The sequence below is a fragment of the Gymnoscopelus braueri genome, assembly GCF_963280865.1.
Source record: "Gymnoscopelus braueri genome assembly, chromosome: 6".
Lineage (NCBI taxonomy): Eukaryota > Metazoa > Chordata > Actinopteri > Myctophiformes > Myctophidae > Gymnoscopelus > Gymnoscopelus braueri.
In genome coordinates, this window is record NC_137607.1 from 1622648 (window position 1) to 1638165 (window position 15518).

At 39.6% G+C, this 15518-nt stretch overlaps 2 protein-coding genes across 3 annotated transcripts in view; one reads left to right on the forward strand and one right to left on the reverse strand.

Moving 5' to 3' along the window:
• LOC308086392 (uncharacterized protein) overlaps positions 1-15518 on the forward strand; it is a gene marked incomplete at its 3' end in the record, with an annotated part of 143345 nt that overhangs the window by 104390 nt on the left and 23437 nt on the right. The gene's annotated exons all lie outside the window — the stretch shown is intronic.
• Positions 8613-11706, reverse strand: LOC308087511 (uncharacterized protein). Of its 2 annotated transcripts, XM_080431431.1 has the most exons (4): positions 11066-11706; positions 10230-10397; positions 9253-9348; positions 8613-8974 (listed from the first exon to the last, which is right to left on the reverse strand). In XM_080431431.1, the coding sequence occupies exons 1-4, from the start codon at positions 11555-11557 to the stop codon at positions 8663-8665; spliced, it is 1068 nt and encodes a 355-aa protein (XP_080287557.1). In that variant the 5' UTR covers positions 11558-11706; the 3' UTR covers positions 8613-8662. The 2 variants fall into 2 exon arrangements, with proteins under 2 accessions (XP_080287557.1, XP_080287558.1); XM_080431432.1 differs by lacking the exon at positions 9253-9348.

Below are 15518 nucleotides of genomic sequence, written 5' to 3' on the forward strand. Positions count from 1 at the left end.
AAACTTTGAATGAACAAAAGGTACATTTTGTGTCCGCGTCTGCTTTGTGCACTGAGGAGTTAGTTTGTTTTGACACACACCGTCACTTTAGTATCAGCTTAGTTTTGTGATTTGGTGTGTTTATTAACCCTTTTGTTCAGCCTTTTTGTTCAGTCCGCTCCTATCATGTGTGCTGGGGAGGGTTCACATGAAAGGAGAACCTTTTTGTCCCTTTAGTTTATCCACTAAGTCATTGTGTTACATCACCTAGACTAGGGGCACCAACCTCCTTTTTCAAACACGGAGAGCCCTTTCATGCTCAGGGGCCCCTGAGCATGTGCCCAAAGTGCCCATATGGTAGATCCGGCCCTGGAGGTCCCCAGGACCAATCACCTAACCTCCCTGTAGAATGCACTCCCCAACCATATCAAAGAAGCCCCCCCACCCTACCATCCTTCAAAACCGCTCTCAAAACCCACCTCTTCAATATTGCTCCCCAGCTAAATGTTTTTGGGCGGTGAAACCGCCCCTATAAGTGAGATTTGGAAAAATGTACAAATATCTTGGGCAGTGAAACCGGCCCTAAAAGTGAGGTTTGGAAATTTGTACAATTATCCTGCGCTGTGATTGGCCAATCACAATCTATTCAGGACTGTGATTGGCCAGTGTCACATGACACATGTGCATAGCCCTATATAAGCAACCATAACTTAAAAAAAACCAAATTATTGTTTTTTTTAAGTTATGGTTTTGTCCATCATAAAGTGTGTTTTACAAAAGATAAATGTATTTATCTTTTGTACATGATTGATCGACTCCATTCAGTATTGTGATTAGCTAGCAAGACACATGCTGACACTAAGTGGCTCTTTCAGATCAAAGCATATATATTGGTTGACTCCATTCAGTATTGTGGTTAGCTAGGAAGACACCGCCCACTTCACACAGGGTGTGATTTTTATAGTCTTTTTTAAATTTCTCCTCCCCTCATATTAAGTATCTTTGGGTACTTGGAAAAGCGCTTCATAAATCTGATAGATTATTATTATTATTATTATTATTATTATTATTATTATTATTATTATTATTATTATTGTTATTATTATTATATTTAGCTTCTTGGTTTTGCCTTCGGTAACAATGTTATTGATTTTGACATCTTAATTGATAACAAAACATATGTAAAATACATACATTCACACCATTGTCAAAAGGACAAAACACAAACGCATTTCCATTGCAGTCCTTATGTACAGTATGTGCAAATTATGTTGTGTAACATGATGTGATGTAACAATACAACAATACAAACAAAACAATATAAAAAGCTAAACGATGTACAACTACAACTATGTAAGACACCAGGCTAAGAAAAGAACCATGCATTTCAATACATCTAGACCCAGACTCTGCTCCGCCTTAACCATCCCTTTAGGGAAGATTTAAAGGGAACTGTTACTGTTAAGGTCTGTAGGTTAACCCATTCCATGCCACAGTTGCTGTGTGCTTGAATGCACATTGACCAATGTTTCTATTGAATTAGACAGGAACCAGGTCAGTAGGTCTCCTCATTGTAGTGTGGTCGTGAACATCACTGACCTTTTCTATCTACTGAGGTACTTCAGAGCTACATTATTCAGGATCCTATGTACCATACACATCTTAGTCTGGGTCACTCTCTCATCTAAACCCAATAAGTTAATATAACAAAAAAAAAATTGAAACTGATTACATAAAAAAAATTAAGGTACATGTACTCATTTTATTAAGTTAAATAAACTCAATATTTCTATTGTTACAGTACTAATAAAAATCTAGTATTGATAACTCTAAAATGTTTGTTACATGTACTCAATTTATTAAGTTAAATAAACTAAATATTTCTATTGTTACAGTACTAGTACAAATCTAGTATTGATATCTCTAAAATGTTTGTTACATATACTCATTTAATTAAGTTAAATAAACTATTTCTACAGTACTATAATGCAAATCTAGTATGGACTCTTTCTTCGATACAATGAGCAGCTTTTACTCTAAAACAACACATTTCAAGTCAACATTAAACATTAAAACAGGTTAACACAGATGATTGAAACACAAGTTACTCTTTTATTAAGTAACAATACAAAAAATTCAAAGCAGGTGGCCCTTATAAAATGGCCTTAAAATGAACAGTGCAATGGATTCAACAGTGCAAAAGATTTAACATTTCGAACAATGCGGTAAACATCCTGATATAGGACTTAGAAATAAACTGTCCACTGTAACCCAGCCCACTGGAAGAAATACAGGTAGTGTTGAAACATAAGACAGGATAGCTTATAGGAAGGAATACTATCAGCTTACTTAATGTCTATTAAATGAGCTCAACCACCACATCATTTATTGGAACAGTTTTAGCCAAGTGAATTTTAATATTTTTGTAATTTAGAGTAGCCAATTATTTTCCCCCTATTTAATCATTTTGCCAATACATTTTTGTTGCTGCCACTGCTGGTGTACCCTACTGGCTCACCTAATAGTGAGGAGTCTGCACCGGTAGGACATAGTGCCCCATTCTACTCCTCCGGTTCAACATTCCCAACTGATAGGTGGCACCCCCAGCACCCCAGGTATACGTACTAACAACACCCTTCCCGCATGGCTAAAAATGAATTGCATGACAATGGAAATATCTGATATACTATATACTGTATAGTATACACAGTACATACTTCACACATATACTTCATACAGTGTTAACATTCTGAACATTTATAAAATAGTGCAAGGGCCTAAGGAAATGTCCTGAGGAAAGAATCACAATAAACCATGATTTAAAAAAAAAAGGTAATTCAATTAAGAAACTATTCATGGACCCAATCAGATAGGCAATATACGTTTGGTCATTTCAGCAATTTGAATATGGATCCAATTAGATAGGCAATATACATTGGCTGATTCAGGAATTTGTATATCTTACAAAGTCACGGTACTTCACATTGAATCTGCTATCCAATATTGCCATAAACAGTTTAGTTCATTGATTTACCAAATTTCTCATGGTGACCTTATACAGTAACATCACCGAAATAGCAGCAGTACAGTATGGCAAATATGCCATACTGTTTACACAACCACATAGTACTTGTAAAACTATCTCAGAAAATTACTTTTGACCAGTAACATTTTAGAAGAATAAGAACACTTTCAAAAACCCTCACTAAGATGTTTTCAAAAAATTTAAAATCTCAACATCTAAGAGGTCAGGAGAGAAAAAACTCAAAACACATGCATCACTAAGATGTTTTCAAAAGATATAAAATGGAATTATCTCAGTGCAATTGAAGAATATCAAGTAATGGTGCGTGCAACCTCTACGATTTCAAAAAAGAAAAACACATTTGATATGTTCTCTGGGCAGAAGAACGTGGCATCGCCATCTATTGGATTGGCATTGATCAAGGGGAGCCCAAATGTCATCAATGGCAAATATGCCATACTGTTTACACATTTGTAAAACCATCTGAGAAAAATACTTTTGAATAGTAACACAAAAACAAAAACCATCACTAAGATGTATTAAAAAATTATCTCCAAGATTTGTTCAAAGAAGTTAAAGGCCTTTCATGTTTCAGTGCAAAAAAAGTAACTGTAGTGCAATTGAGGAATATCAATTAAAAGGTGCGATTTCAATAAAAAATATAGCTGCAAGCAGCGATAACACGGGGCCAGTGAAAGAGAGAGAGAGATACATGGAGACTGAATAGATTGAAGAGAGAGAGACAAGGAAACTGGAGATGGAGAGAGAGAGACATGGAAACTGGAGAGAGAGAGAGAGATGGAAACTGAATAGATTGAAGAGAGAGATAGAGACAGACAGACATGGAAACTGGAGAGAGAGAGAGACATGGAAACTGAAGAGAGAGAGAGAGAGAGATCATCATGATCGCCTCAACACATCGTCGGGGACAGGGATCGAACCGGTGACCTCCGGACTCATAGGCTGCCTTTCTTCTCATTGAGCTAGAGATATGATAGTCTATTCTGTTGATATATATAAGTCTTTCCGTCCCTGACGGACCAGGCCTTTGTTTCGCTAACTACTCTAGATCACTGGTTCCCTAACCATCTACCGATAGAGAAATTGTATGTCTCCTCCTAACAGAAACCATTGAAAATAGCCGATCTACAAGCTCACAAAATGTTGCTATCTGAAAGGTTGTGAGATTGTAGATCGGCTATTTTCACTGGTTTCTGTTCCGAGGAGACGCGTAAGTCTAAGAATAGAGAGAGAGAGAGAGAGAGAGAGAGAGAGAGAGAGAGAGAGAGAGAGAGAGAGAGAGAGAGAGAGAGAGAGAGAGAGAGAGAGAGAGAGAGAGAGAGAGAGAGAGAGAGAGAGAGAGAGAGAGAGAGAGAGAGAGAGAGCGAGCCATGGAAACGGAATAGATTGAAGAGAGAGGGAGAGAGCAAGAGAGCCATGGAAACGTAATAGATTGAAGAGAGAGGGAGAGAGCAAGAGAGCCATGGAAACGTAATAGATTGAAGAGAGTGGGAGAGAGCAAGAGAGCCATGGAAACGTAATAGATTGAAGAGAGAGGGAGAGAGCAAGAGAGCCATGGAAACGGAATAGATTGAAAAGAGAGGGAGAGAGCAAGAGAGCCATGGAAACGGAATAGATTGAAGAGAGAGAGAGAGAGACATGGAAACGGAATAGATTGAAGAGAGAGAGACATGGAAACGGAATAGATTGAAGAGAGAGAGAGAGATGAAAACAGAATGGATTGATTCGACATCTCATCCTATTGCCCTTAATAGGACTCAAACTCTCAACCTTCGGACTGACAGGCTGCAACGCTACCTATAGTGCTATAGCTTTGTGCAGGCTGATCTTGTCTGTTGAAGACGATATGAACCAAGCCCCTGTTTCACTAACACTAAGATCACTCGTTCACAAACCATTTACCAATAGAGAAATTGAATGTCTCCTCGAAACCGAAACCAGTGAAAGCGGCCGATCTACAAGCTCACAAAACGTTGGTATCTGAAAAGTTGTGAGATTGTAGATCAGCTACTTTTACAATGAAGAACGTCATACATTGAAAAAACGTACTCTCAAATAAGCATTTCAGGTTATCTTTAGCATTTGCACATGTATTCATTGATACAGTCATGTTTTTTGCAATTCAACTTAAATGAGTCTGCATCAAGTGAGGCTTGAACCGGCAATTTTGGGGTTGTGAGGCATTCATTTAAGCGGGAAGCCATTGGACCAACAGACAAAACCTGTGAAGACAGAGATCACACAGAGATGATACAGTTTCACGCAAATAGCAGAAAAATCCTGGGTTTAAGTGTTTTTCAAACTGCTCAAAATTGCGGACAATCTAAGGGCGGAGCTTACTGGTCAACGTGATAGATGTGTTCCTCATGAGTCAAGGCACATGTGTAAGCAGGTTTAATGGCTGTCGGCCAAACGAGGCATGACTTTTGCCTGTTTAAAGTTTGCATTTTAAAAAAATATAGCGACCCCCTTTGACCAATTGGAGTAAGATTGGTTTCAGTGATATTTGGAATGACCCTCAACATTACCGCAAAGTTTCAATGAAATGTGAGTCTGCATGTATGTGTTAGGGGCAGATGAATAATTGTCATAAAACTGCAATATTCATTGGCTCATTAAAGCTTCATTTTCACTTATGGAAAATCCGCTGCATCGTTTTGTCGGCATAGGTCCAAAGTTCATGTGTAAACAGTTTCGTGCAGATTGCTCAAAAATCCCAGGAGGAGATAGGTTTTAACTGTTTTTCATATAATTCAAAATGGTGGGAGATCTAAAGGTCAGAGGTCAAAAGTTGTTCAGCATGAGGAGACGCATATTTGTATCCAAGTTTCATGGCTGTAGGTCAAACAGGGCATGAGTTGTACCTGTTCAAAGTTGGCATTTTTCTATAGCGCCACCTTTTGACGAAAGATTGTGAGAATTATTTCTTGATAGTTTTTCATGACCATCTACCATATGGCCAAGTTTCGTAAAAAGCGACAGCACGGTTCAGCCAGAACTGCGAAAAGTGGCAGAAGAAAAAAGAGGGGAACATTAATACAATCTCTTAATGTTTGTATTAAATAAAGTGTATCTTTGACCTCAAACCCTCTCTTTGATTGTGTCTATATTGTAGATTTAAGCTCCACTTACACCACTGTCACACCAAATGCAATATAAATCACCAGAAAGAGAGAGAGAGAAAGAGAAAACAATAGAGAGTGAATTGTGGCAACTATAAAGAGAATGGAAACATTTCTTCAATCATGTGTTTCTAATCCACACAACACAATGCCTGAGTAGGCATTGAGATTTCTATTCCACATTACCCAGGACTTGAACTGGGTCATGAACTTGTTGAGCTACTTACTGTACCAAGTGAAAAGCAACATGTGGTTTCACATTGTCTGAATTAAATATTAGATTGTAGTGTTCTAATTGACTAAAGTACTACCTTTTATCAACATGGATGCAATGCAACCAGTTGATTTCACATGAAAATATTTTTGTATTTCATCTAGACGACACAAATGAATTGTAGTATTATAATTAGACTTATACCATAAAATTAACAAATGAGCATTTTAAACCCTCACTAACCTCAGTAAAACAACGCCTAAGTCTATCCTCAAGAAACACTATGTGAAAGCCAAATCATGATCACCTCAATACATTGTCGGGGACAGGGATCGAACTAGTGACCTACGGACTCACAGGCTGCCTCTCTTCTCATTGAGCTAGATATATGGCCTCCCTGACAGTATCTGTTGACATCTATAATTATTTCCGTCCATTATGAACCAAGCCTCTGTGTCCCGAACTACTCTAGATCACTGGTTCACAAACCATTTAGCAATAAAGATTTTTTTTGTCTCCTTAGAACGAACTAGTGAAAGTAGCCGATCTACAAGATGTTGTTTGATTGTAGATCGGCTATTTTCACAATGAAGTATGTCACACATTGTAAAAACATACTCTCAAATAAGCATTTCATGTTATCTTAAAAAATTGCACATGCATTATTTGATGCAGTCATGTTTTGTGCGATGCAATTGTAAAGTGGAATGACCCACCTACCAGAGCCAGACAGAGTGAGAGAAACAGACAGCTCAACCTATTGCCATTGACAGGAATCAAACTCTCAACCTTCAGACTCACAGGCTGAGACACTACCTGTAGTGCTATAGCTTCATCCAGGCTGAAGTTGTCTGTTGAAGATCATAAACTTTTGCCTTCTGTCATGAACCAAGCCCCTGTTTCACTAACACTAAGATCACTCGTTCACAAACCATTTACCAATAGAGAAATTGTATGTCTCCTCGAAACCGAAACCAGTGAAAGCAGCCGATCTACAAGCTCACAAAACGTTGCTATCTGAAAAGTTGTGAGATTGTAGATCGGCTATTTTCACAATGAAGTACGTCATACATTGAAAAAACATACTCTCAAATAAGCATTTCATGTTATCTTTTGCACATGTATTCATTGATATAGTCATGTTTTTGCAATTCAACTTAAATGAGTCTGCATCAAGTGAGGCTTGAACTGGTAACCTTCAGGTTGTGAGGCACTCGTTTAAGGGAGAAGCCATTGGACCAACAGACAAGAACCTGTGAAAAAGGAGATCACTCAGATGATACAGTTTCACGCAAATAGCTGAAAAATCCTGGGTTTAAGTGTTTTTCAAACTGCTCAAAATTGCGGACAATCTAAGGGCGGAGCTTACTGGTCAACGTGATACATGTGTTCCTCATGAGTCAAGGCACATGTGTAAGCAGGTTTAATGGCTGTCGGCCAAACGAGGCATGACTTTTGCCTGTTTAAAGTTTGCATTTTCAAAAAATCGCTATAGCGCCCCCCTTTGACCAATTGGAGTAAGATTGGTTTCAGTGATATTTGGAATGACCCTCAACATTACCGCAAAGTTTCAAAGAAATGTGAGTCTGCATGTATGTGTTAGGGGCAGATGAATAATTGTCATAAAACTGCAATATTCATTGGCTCATTAAAGCTTCATTTTTTCACTTATGGAAAATCTTTGCTGCTTGTTTGTCGGCATAGGTCCAAAGTTCATGTGTAAAACGTTTCGTGCAGATTACTCAAAAATCCCAGGAGAAAAGTCAGAGTTTGAAAGTTGTTGATCATGAGTAGACGCATATGTATATTGAAGTTTCATGGCTGTAGGTCAAACAGGGCATGAGTTGTACCTGTTCAAAGTTGGCATTTTTCTATAGCGCCACCTTTTGACGAAAGATTGTGAGAATTATTTCTTGATAGTTTTTCATGACCATCTACCATATGGCCATAAGTTTCGTAAAAAGCGTATGCACGGTTCAGCCAGAACTGCCAAAAGTGGCAGAAGAAAAAAGAGGGGAACATTAAAACAGGTCCAGAGCTGAGCTCTGGCCCCGTAAAAAAGAAAAACACATTTAATATGTTCTCTGGGCAGAAGAACGTGGCATCTATTGGATTGGCATTGATCAAGAGGAGCCCAACTGGTACGTCATCAATGTTTCAGTGCAAAAAAGTAACTGTAGTGCAAGTGAAGGATATCAATAAAGGTGCAAACTCTACAATTTCAAAAAAGAAAAACACACTTGTTAAAAAAAATACACCTTTCACCTCTGTGCAAAAAAAAAGAAAGAAAAGAAACACTGATTACTCTACTGCCAAAAGGTCATTTTTAGGGCTCAACACCCTGGGCTTCAGCTTCCCATCATCCAGGCCCATCAACACTTTCTGGGTAAAGTCAAATGTATTGGCCAATTCTTTTGGGTAACTTAGATGCAGTGCATAAATCAGTGCAAAAAGCATGACAAACGCTTCAGCGTATGTTGGGAAATCTATGACTATGTTACCCTCAAGCACGACCGCAATCTTCTCTGGACAGAAGAACGTGGCGTCTGTTGGATTGGCGTTGATCAAGAGGAGCCCAACTGGTACGTCATCAATGTCTGGTTCATCAGACGCCTAACAACGAACAGGGGAAATTAGACATTAAACCTCTTTTAAAGTCCTTTGCAAATTTAAGACCCGAGCCATCCTTTGAGAATGTACACTGAAAAACTTCACTTCAAGTTCTAAAACATCCATGACTGGACAGCATATTCAACACGTGCTTGTTTCATGATTGGCGTCTATCCTCTATGATGACTAAAATGTAATTTAATATTGAAACTAATATTATTGAGTCTCTGGATTACAGTAACAAAGAAAACAATTTGACCAAAGTAGATAATGTGACTTACATCCCACTTCTTCAGAAAGCTGGAGTCATCTTCATGCAGGTAAGCAGGGAGGGCACGGAGGAGTGCAGCACGTCTGGTATGGACATCAACTTGTTCCTTTAGTTAGAGAACACATTGTCACTGTCGGGCAGAAACCTTGTATCTCCATATTTCAACTTTTCATATTGTTCGGTCACTTAATGCTCTACTTCGCCGTACAAGAATGTCAAGCAAAAGTAGTTACAATAGCTGATCTACAAGCTCACAACGCATTGATGCGTTGAGAGCTTGTAGATCTGCTATTTTCACTACTTCTGACCATCGTTTTATATTTCCTGAAAATTAATGGTTTTGGATATACAAGGTTTCCGCCCAGCAGTGGCGATATTCTTGTTTTACTATATCAACAGCATAGCAGAACATTAAAATAGCACGCCATCCCATGTCTTTAGAGAAGTTCTACCAAATAAATCACTACTGAAGCATCATTATCAAGTACAATGACACAGTTTGGTTCTTACCAGCTGGGCCAGAATGGCAGGTATCGTTTTCACCTTGTGTGTGGGGGTGTTTCTTCATGGCAAAATGTGGTCCAGGAGACACCTACTGTAGTTGGAATTACCACTTAAAGTGTATATTTGGAGAGTAACGTAAATTATCAAGATAAAAAACAATCCTGTCTTTTAGTTTTCCACTGCACTGAGTTACTACTTCCTATTCCCCTACTTTCCATGTCCTCGCGCCAACCACACCCATCTTTGAAAACAGTGATCTCAATAATACACCTCTACATTTTTGTGACTGCATTTTGCAGGGTTGTGACACAGGGTTGTGTTTACAACAGACCTAAACACCTGGCAAAGTACTGAAAACTGCTTGGTAGTTCCTGTTATAATGGGTGTCTCCAGGACCACAGTTTTGCTGTGATGACATACACAAACGCACATGGTGAAAACAATACCTGGCACGCCATGCAGGCTACTAAAAACAGAACTTACCTGGAGGTCATAAGTCGTGAAGATCTGACTGAGCGCTTCAGAAACTTTCCCTGTTTGTGCAGCTTTCTTCCTGAACAGGCTCTGAAGACGAGGGGCATGACGGTCCAACTCGGCATAGAAGTGGTTCTTCAGGTTGATGTTCGAGATTCTGTGGAACTCTGCAGAGATCTGCAAAAAAATACAATGACTTTTTAAGTCACAGTATACTGCATACATATACTATAGTGGATACACAGTGTATGTGTCCTTTCTGAAAAGGAAAAATCTGAAACAATGAAAAATGCTACATTAATATCTGTAAATATGTAAAGGGGCGGCCATAGCTGAGTGGTTAGTGAGCTCGCCTAGGGAGCCAGAGGCCCTGGTTGCCCCAGGTACGATTCCAGGCCACGCCAGCATATGTGTCGATGAAATGAAATTTGTCCCTGAGCAAGACTCTTAACCCCTAATTGCTCACAGGCCCTCATTGGAAACAAGCCCGCAAGGACTTTCATGAACGTCCTGTTAAAAGGAATTATCCTAATGGTATAACTTTTACATACTATTATGACCACAAAGTAACATAACCCCAACTTATGTGGAGTAACTTAATAAATGGCATTCATGTGCCTTTCACCAAAGCACTTCATAATGTGCATTACATTCACACACAGAATGCAGAGGAAACCATGCATGGCACCAACGTGCTCATCAGGAGCAGTTAGTGGTTAAATGTCTTACTCCTCCTTGCCAGGAGGAGCTGGGGATCAAACCGATAACCTTTGGATTTCAAGACGGACACTACCTCCAGAGCCACTACTGCTGTAAAACTGTCATCAACAAAAAATATGTTTTACCTGTGACTCCAGTTTGAGGGCAGGCCAGCGTTCCAGGATGTCACTGACAGGTTGGCCATCACTGATGATTTCTTTGCGCCGCAGGGCCAAGGTGGTCTGCATTAACTTTCCAATCAGGGGAAGGTTCTTGTCAGTCTTCTTCACTTCATCTACACTCTGGAGTCTCTGTCGCTCAAGGCTTGCAGCATCTTCACCCCTTGGGAAGTTAGGGAGGAAATTCAACTCTTCCCTATGTGGCCTTTTGATGTTACTGTGGGGAGATTCTTTGTCTGGGTTGTTCTTGCTTCTTTTCCCTGAATTGACAGCTACCTCTTCACATCCTGCATGACTCAACTTAGTGCGGTAGTTCCCCATCTTCCACTTTAGACTATTCTTCCAACCATAGCATCCTGTCCCAGATCCTGGCTCTTTCAGACAGGGATGCTTGGTGACAAGTGCTTCTGCTACCACTGAAACATCCTTATCACTGGGGTATGATTTGAAGCTATGCATGAGGGAAGCAAGGGTCTCTAGAACATTATGCTTCTGTCCCCTAGATAACGTCTGAGTTTTCCCTGTCTTCTCACATGCTACATGTCCTTGACTAAGTAGGTATTCTACCTCATATGAGAAGGTGGGCACTTCAAAAACAGCAGGCCATCTGGGCCTGTCTACATTCATGGGCCTGTCTACATTCATGGGAATGGCATATACTATTATGTCATCTGATGCTTCTGAGCTGCAGCCTCACTCTCAGATCTAATCACTTTCAGCACAGCTTTCTGTGGAAGTTCCTCAATGTCAAAAAGGGAAGCTAACTGCCCATCGAAATCTGGATCTTCGTATGATAGGCTAAAGTCAAAGTCTAGCTTAAAATTCTCTTTTATCCTAGTTTTTAGCTCATCCACAGATTCTGGGCGTGAAGACAGTGTCATCTTCCTGACAATGTCTGTGGAAATATGGACATGAAGTAGGAAGTTTTGAGCTGCAGCAGCTGCCATTTCCTATTATAAAGAAAATGAAGAATTTAATGATAACCATTCAGTTTGACAACACATAATCAGAATATTGCGCTAAAGAAATGCCAGCAGTTTTTTTTTTTACATTTTTGAATGAAAAACATTGTTCTTGATTGAATATGATGAACCTTAAATTACTGCCGTTTGCAAAAAACAAAATCTGCTCAGTCAATCTTTACAGGCCTGTTGTGGTGGGCAGTCTCACTGATTGCACTCATTTTCAGCAATGGGCTGGTTATTTTCTCCACCGTTTCAAAGGAATGTATTGGCCTACTTATTTTTTGTTTGTTTTTTTGTTAGTTTTTTGTGTGTTTTTGTTTTTTACTTATTTTTTTTCATGTGGACACCACATCAGGACAAAACAAAACAGAGAGAACAAAATAAGACAAATAAGGCACAAGATTGACACAGTGGCCTACTTCTCAAAACATTTTAGCCACTTAAACCCTATATACTTTTTTTGTATCCCCCCAGGGCTCTGTACTAACTAGGTCGACTAGTATTTCCCTCTACATCAAATCTGTCGGAAATAGCCGATCTACAAGCTCACAACACGTCGCAACGTGTTGTGAGCTTGTAGATCGGCTATTTCCACTCAATGTTAACCCCAGAATATGGACACTAGGGTTTAAGTGGTTAGTCCTGCAAGTCTCTGATCAAAATAAATCTTTTCTGCGTTAACATTAAATGCCCATCAATACTGTACGCTGGGAGAGGCAATGTGTCATTTAAATCTGACAGTTGATGCACAGAGATGTGGTCTGTAGAGCTCAGCTCAAATGATCTAAAATGCTCACTGTACCAGCACTCATAGTTACTGCAAAGAAAGGAAACAGAGTTGTTCACAAGCAGAATCTGATCAATTCTGCTGAAGTTTGGAAGTCCTCCACTGTGGCCTACAGAAACAAACATCCCATTTGCAAACTCGGTGCCCTGTATGGAGATCTTTGATGTGCTGTATACGATTTGGCTGTCTGTCTTTGTCTCAATGAAGTCTTTGGCCACTTGCGGGAGTGTGGTGACTTGGACATAGCTGAGACTTGAGGCTTGTGTGTGGGGTTTGAAAAATGATGGTGCACTGAGGTGATATGCCATCATATATTGATGCCTGGTTGCAAGAGTTTTCAAGACATTCTTGAAATTATGTGTGTCATGTACAACCCTTTTGAAAAAGCTATGCTTTCCCTCAAACCTCATGGTCCATAAATGAATAAGAGGCCCAAATCGCTTTGTCAGTTCAGGGTAGTGCTCAATGTAATGATGTTTGGGTTTGATCCTAAAGTCAGGAAACATAGTTTTAAGACCTTGTCTGTGATCACTTATTTTAGTCTGCATGTACTGGATGGACTCATCTGTGAAAGATGGGGACAGTGCCATCTGCAAAATTTCTTTCAGGTCCATCAGTATGGCCCATTGGCCCATGTGTCATCTCCTTCAGGAACGTTACTCCCTACCATAAGAGGCAATAACCTGATTAGAGTGGTATTTTCATGCCCATTTCCACCAATGCTTTTTTTCTTCACAAGAGAGATCTTTGAGATTGGTTTTGGTTTATCAAGCTTATCAAAGTGCTGATATGGAAATGTCTTAATCTTTGTGTTTAGATATTCAAGAGTGAAATACTTCCGACGAATCATCTCACTGATGCACAAGGCCAACTCCACTGGCACAATACCCTCAAAAAAGTCGTGAAGTATATCAGGCGGGAAACCATCAACCGGATGAAAATGCTGCAATGTATTGAGAACACACCTACCGGTGACACCTAAATATGGCTTAGGCTTGCCCTTTTCTCCTTGCACAGCAGTCTGCACATGAAGATCATGGCAGGCCCTCGTTCTCATGCTAAACTGGACTGAATCTCATCAATAGTACAGCAACAAAATCTGCAGATAAAGTTTTTGCTGAAACACTGCACAAAACCGGCAAGACCATGGGCACCCAAATTATCGGCTGCAACACACATGACAGTGCCTTTTACACATTGTCCGAGAGACTCAATAAAAACACCATCCTGCTCAAGTGTTTGCAAATCTTTCAACAAAGGTGAAAAAACACTTTCATAACCACCACAACTCTGCAGATCAGGTACTTTGCACAGCAGTCCTAGCTGTATGACATGAAGGCGGACCGATACATACTGGGTAAATTAGCTAACAACCAGTATAATACTGCACAAATCTTGTGAATCTTTTTAGATGTGCCTAAAGGATTAGCTATTTCCATGTCATCCGCGTACAAAATCAGTGACAACTTCAGCTCTCCTGTTTCTGACAACAACGGATTGTCTTTGAAATATGTTCCATCTTCATGAGACATGTACATGCCAGGTAGCGATGGTTTAGCTTCTTCAATCTTGTCAAGAAGATCTGTATTCTTAAACATTGTTTGAAGCATCTGTAATATTGGAACATACACTGCTGTGTGTCCAGTGGAATCCACAGCATATTCTACTGGCTCTACCAGAGGGTAGTTACGCCTTACAAATGTTTTCCTTCGCTTAGTAGTGGACAGCTCTGCACGTTCAGCAGTAGCACTGACAAAAACATTACTTTCCATGACAGCTTCCACCAATTTGTTAAGAAGGGCATCATTGATAGACTGACCATGTTCTCCTAAAACCTTTATGACCGACTCTCTCACAAGGGGTTTGGACAACATGAATATTTGTGCCAAATGTTCAACTATGTCTTGTATTGCCGTCTCTGATACATGCAGAACAGTCTGCATTTTCAAGAACAAAGAAGCCAAGTTGTTTCTCAGTTGAGATTGCAATTCACCAGGGTCATTAACAAACTCAGTAGGATTACACTCTGGAGCATCCAGTTCAACATTCTGAGAGGGCCCAGCCTCATCAGATTGAACTGTGCTTTGACTAAGTTGGCAGTCTGTTTCTATCAAGACCATTTCACTCTTAAAATCAGAGACTTCACAATTTAGATGACTCCTACTTTTGTGGGCATTGAAGGAGGAATAGACATTACTACGGTAGTTACAATTGTGTTCAAATGTGTCCTTAAATGACTAAAAAGAGTTGTGTCATTAAAAGGTTGTGTAAATTTACACACTGCACAGACAAATGACACACTTTCCAGCTGATTGTAACTTTGAAAAACTTTCTGGGTATGTAACCTGGATAAATGAATTTTCAAGGCATTTATTGACTGAAATGTGCACACACAGTCATCGTAGAGACGGGGCAATGGACTGACTGAGGACATATTGCTATGATGCAAACGGTAGTGTTGCAGCAGTTGAGCCCTTTTCTCAAAGTTGACAGCACAAAGTTTACACTTCCAAGCCATTGTCTGACTAAGAAGACATAGACATACCACGTTGACCGTTTTCTTCTTGTACAGCTTGTTTCTGGTTTCTGGTCTGGTTCCAAACTGAAGAGAGATGAGAATAAACAAATTAGACAGGCTGCAATCTTTTTACAACACCACAGAGAAGAT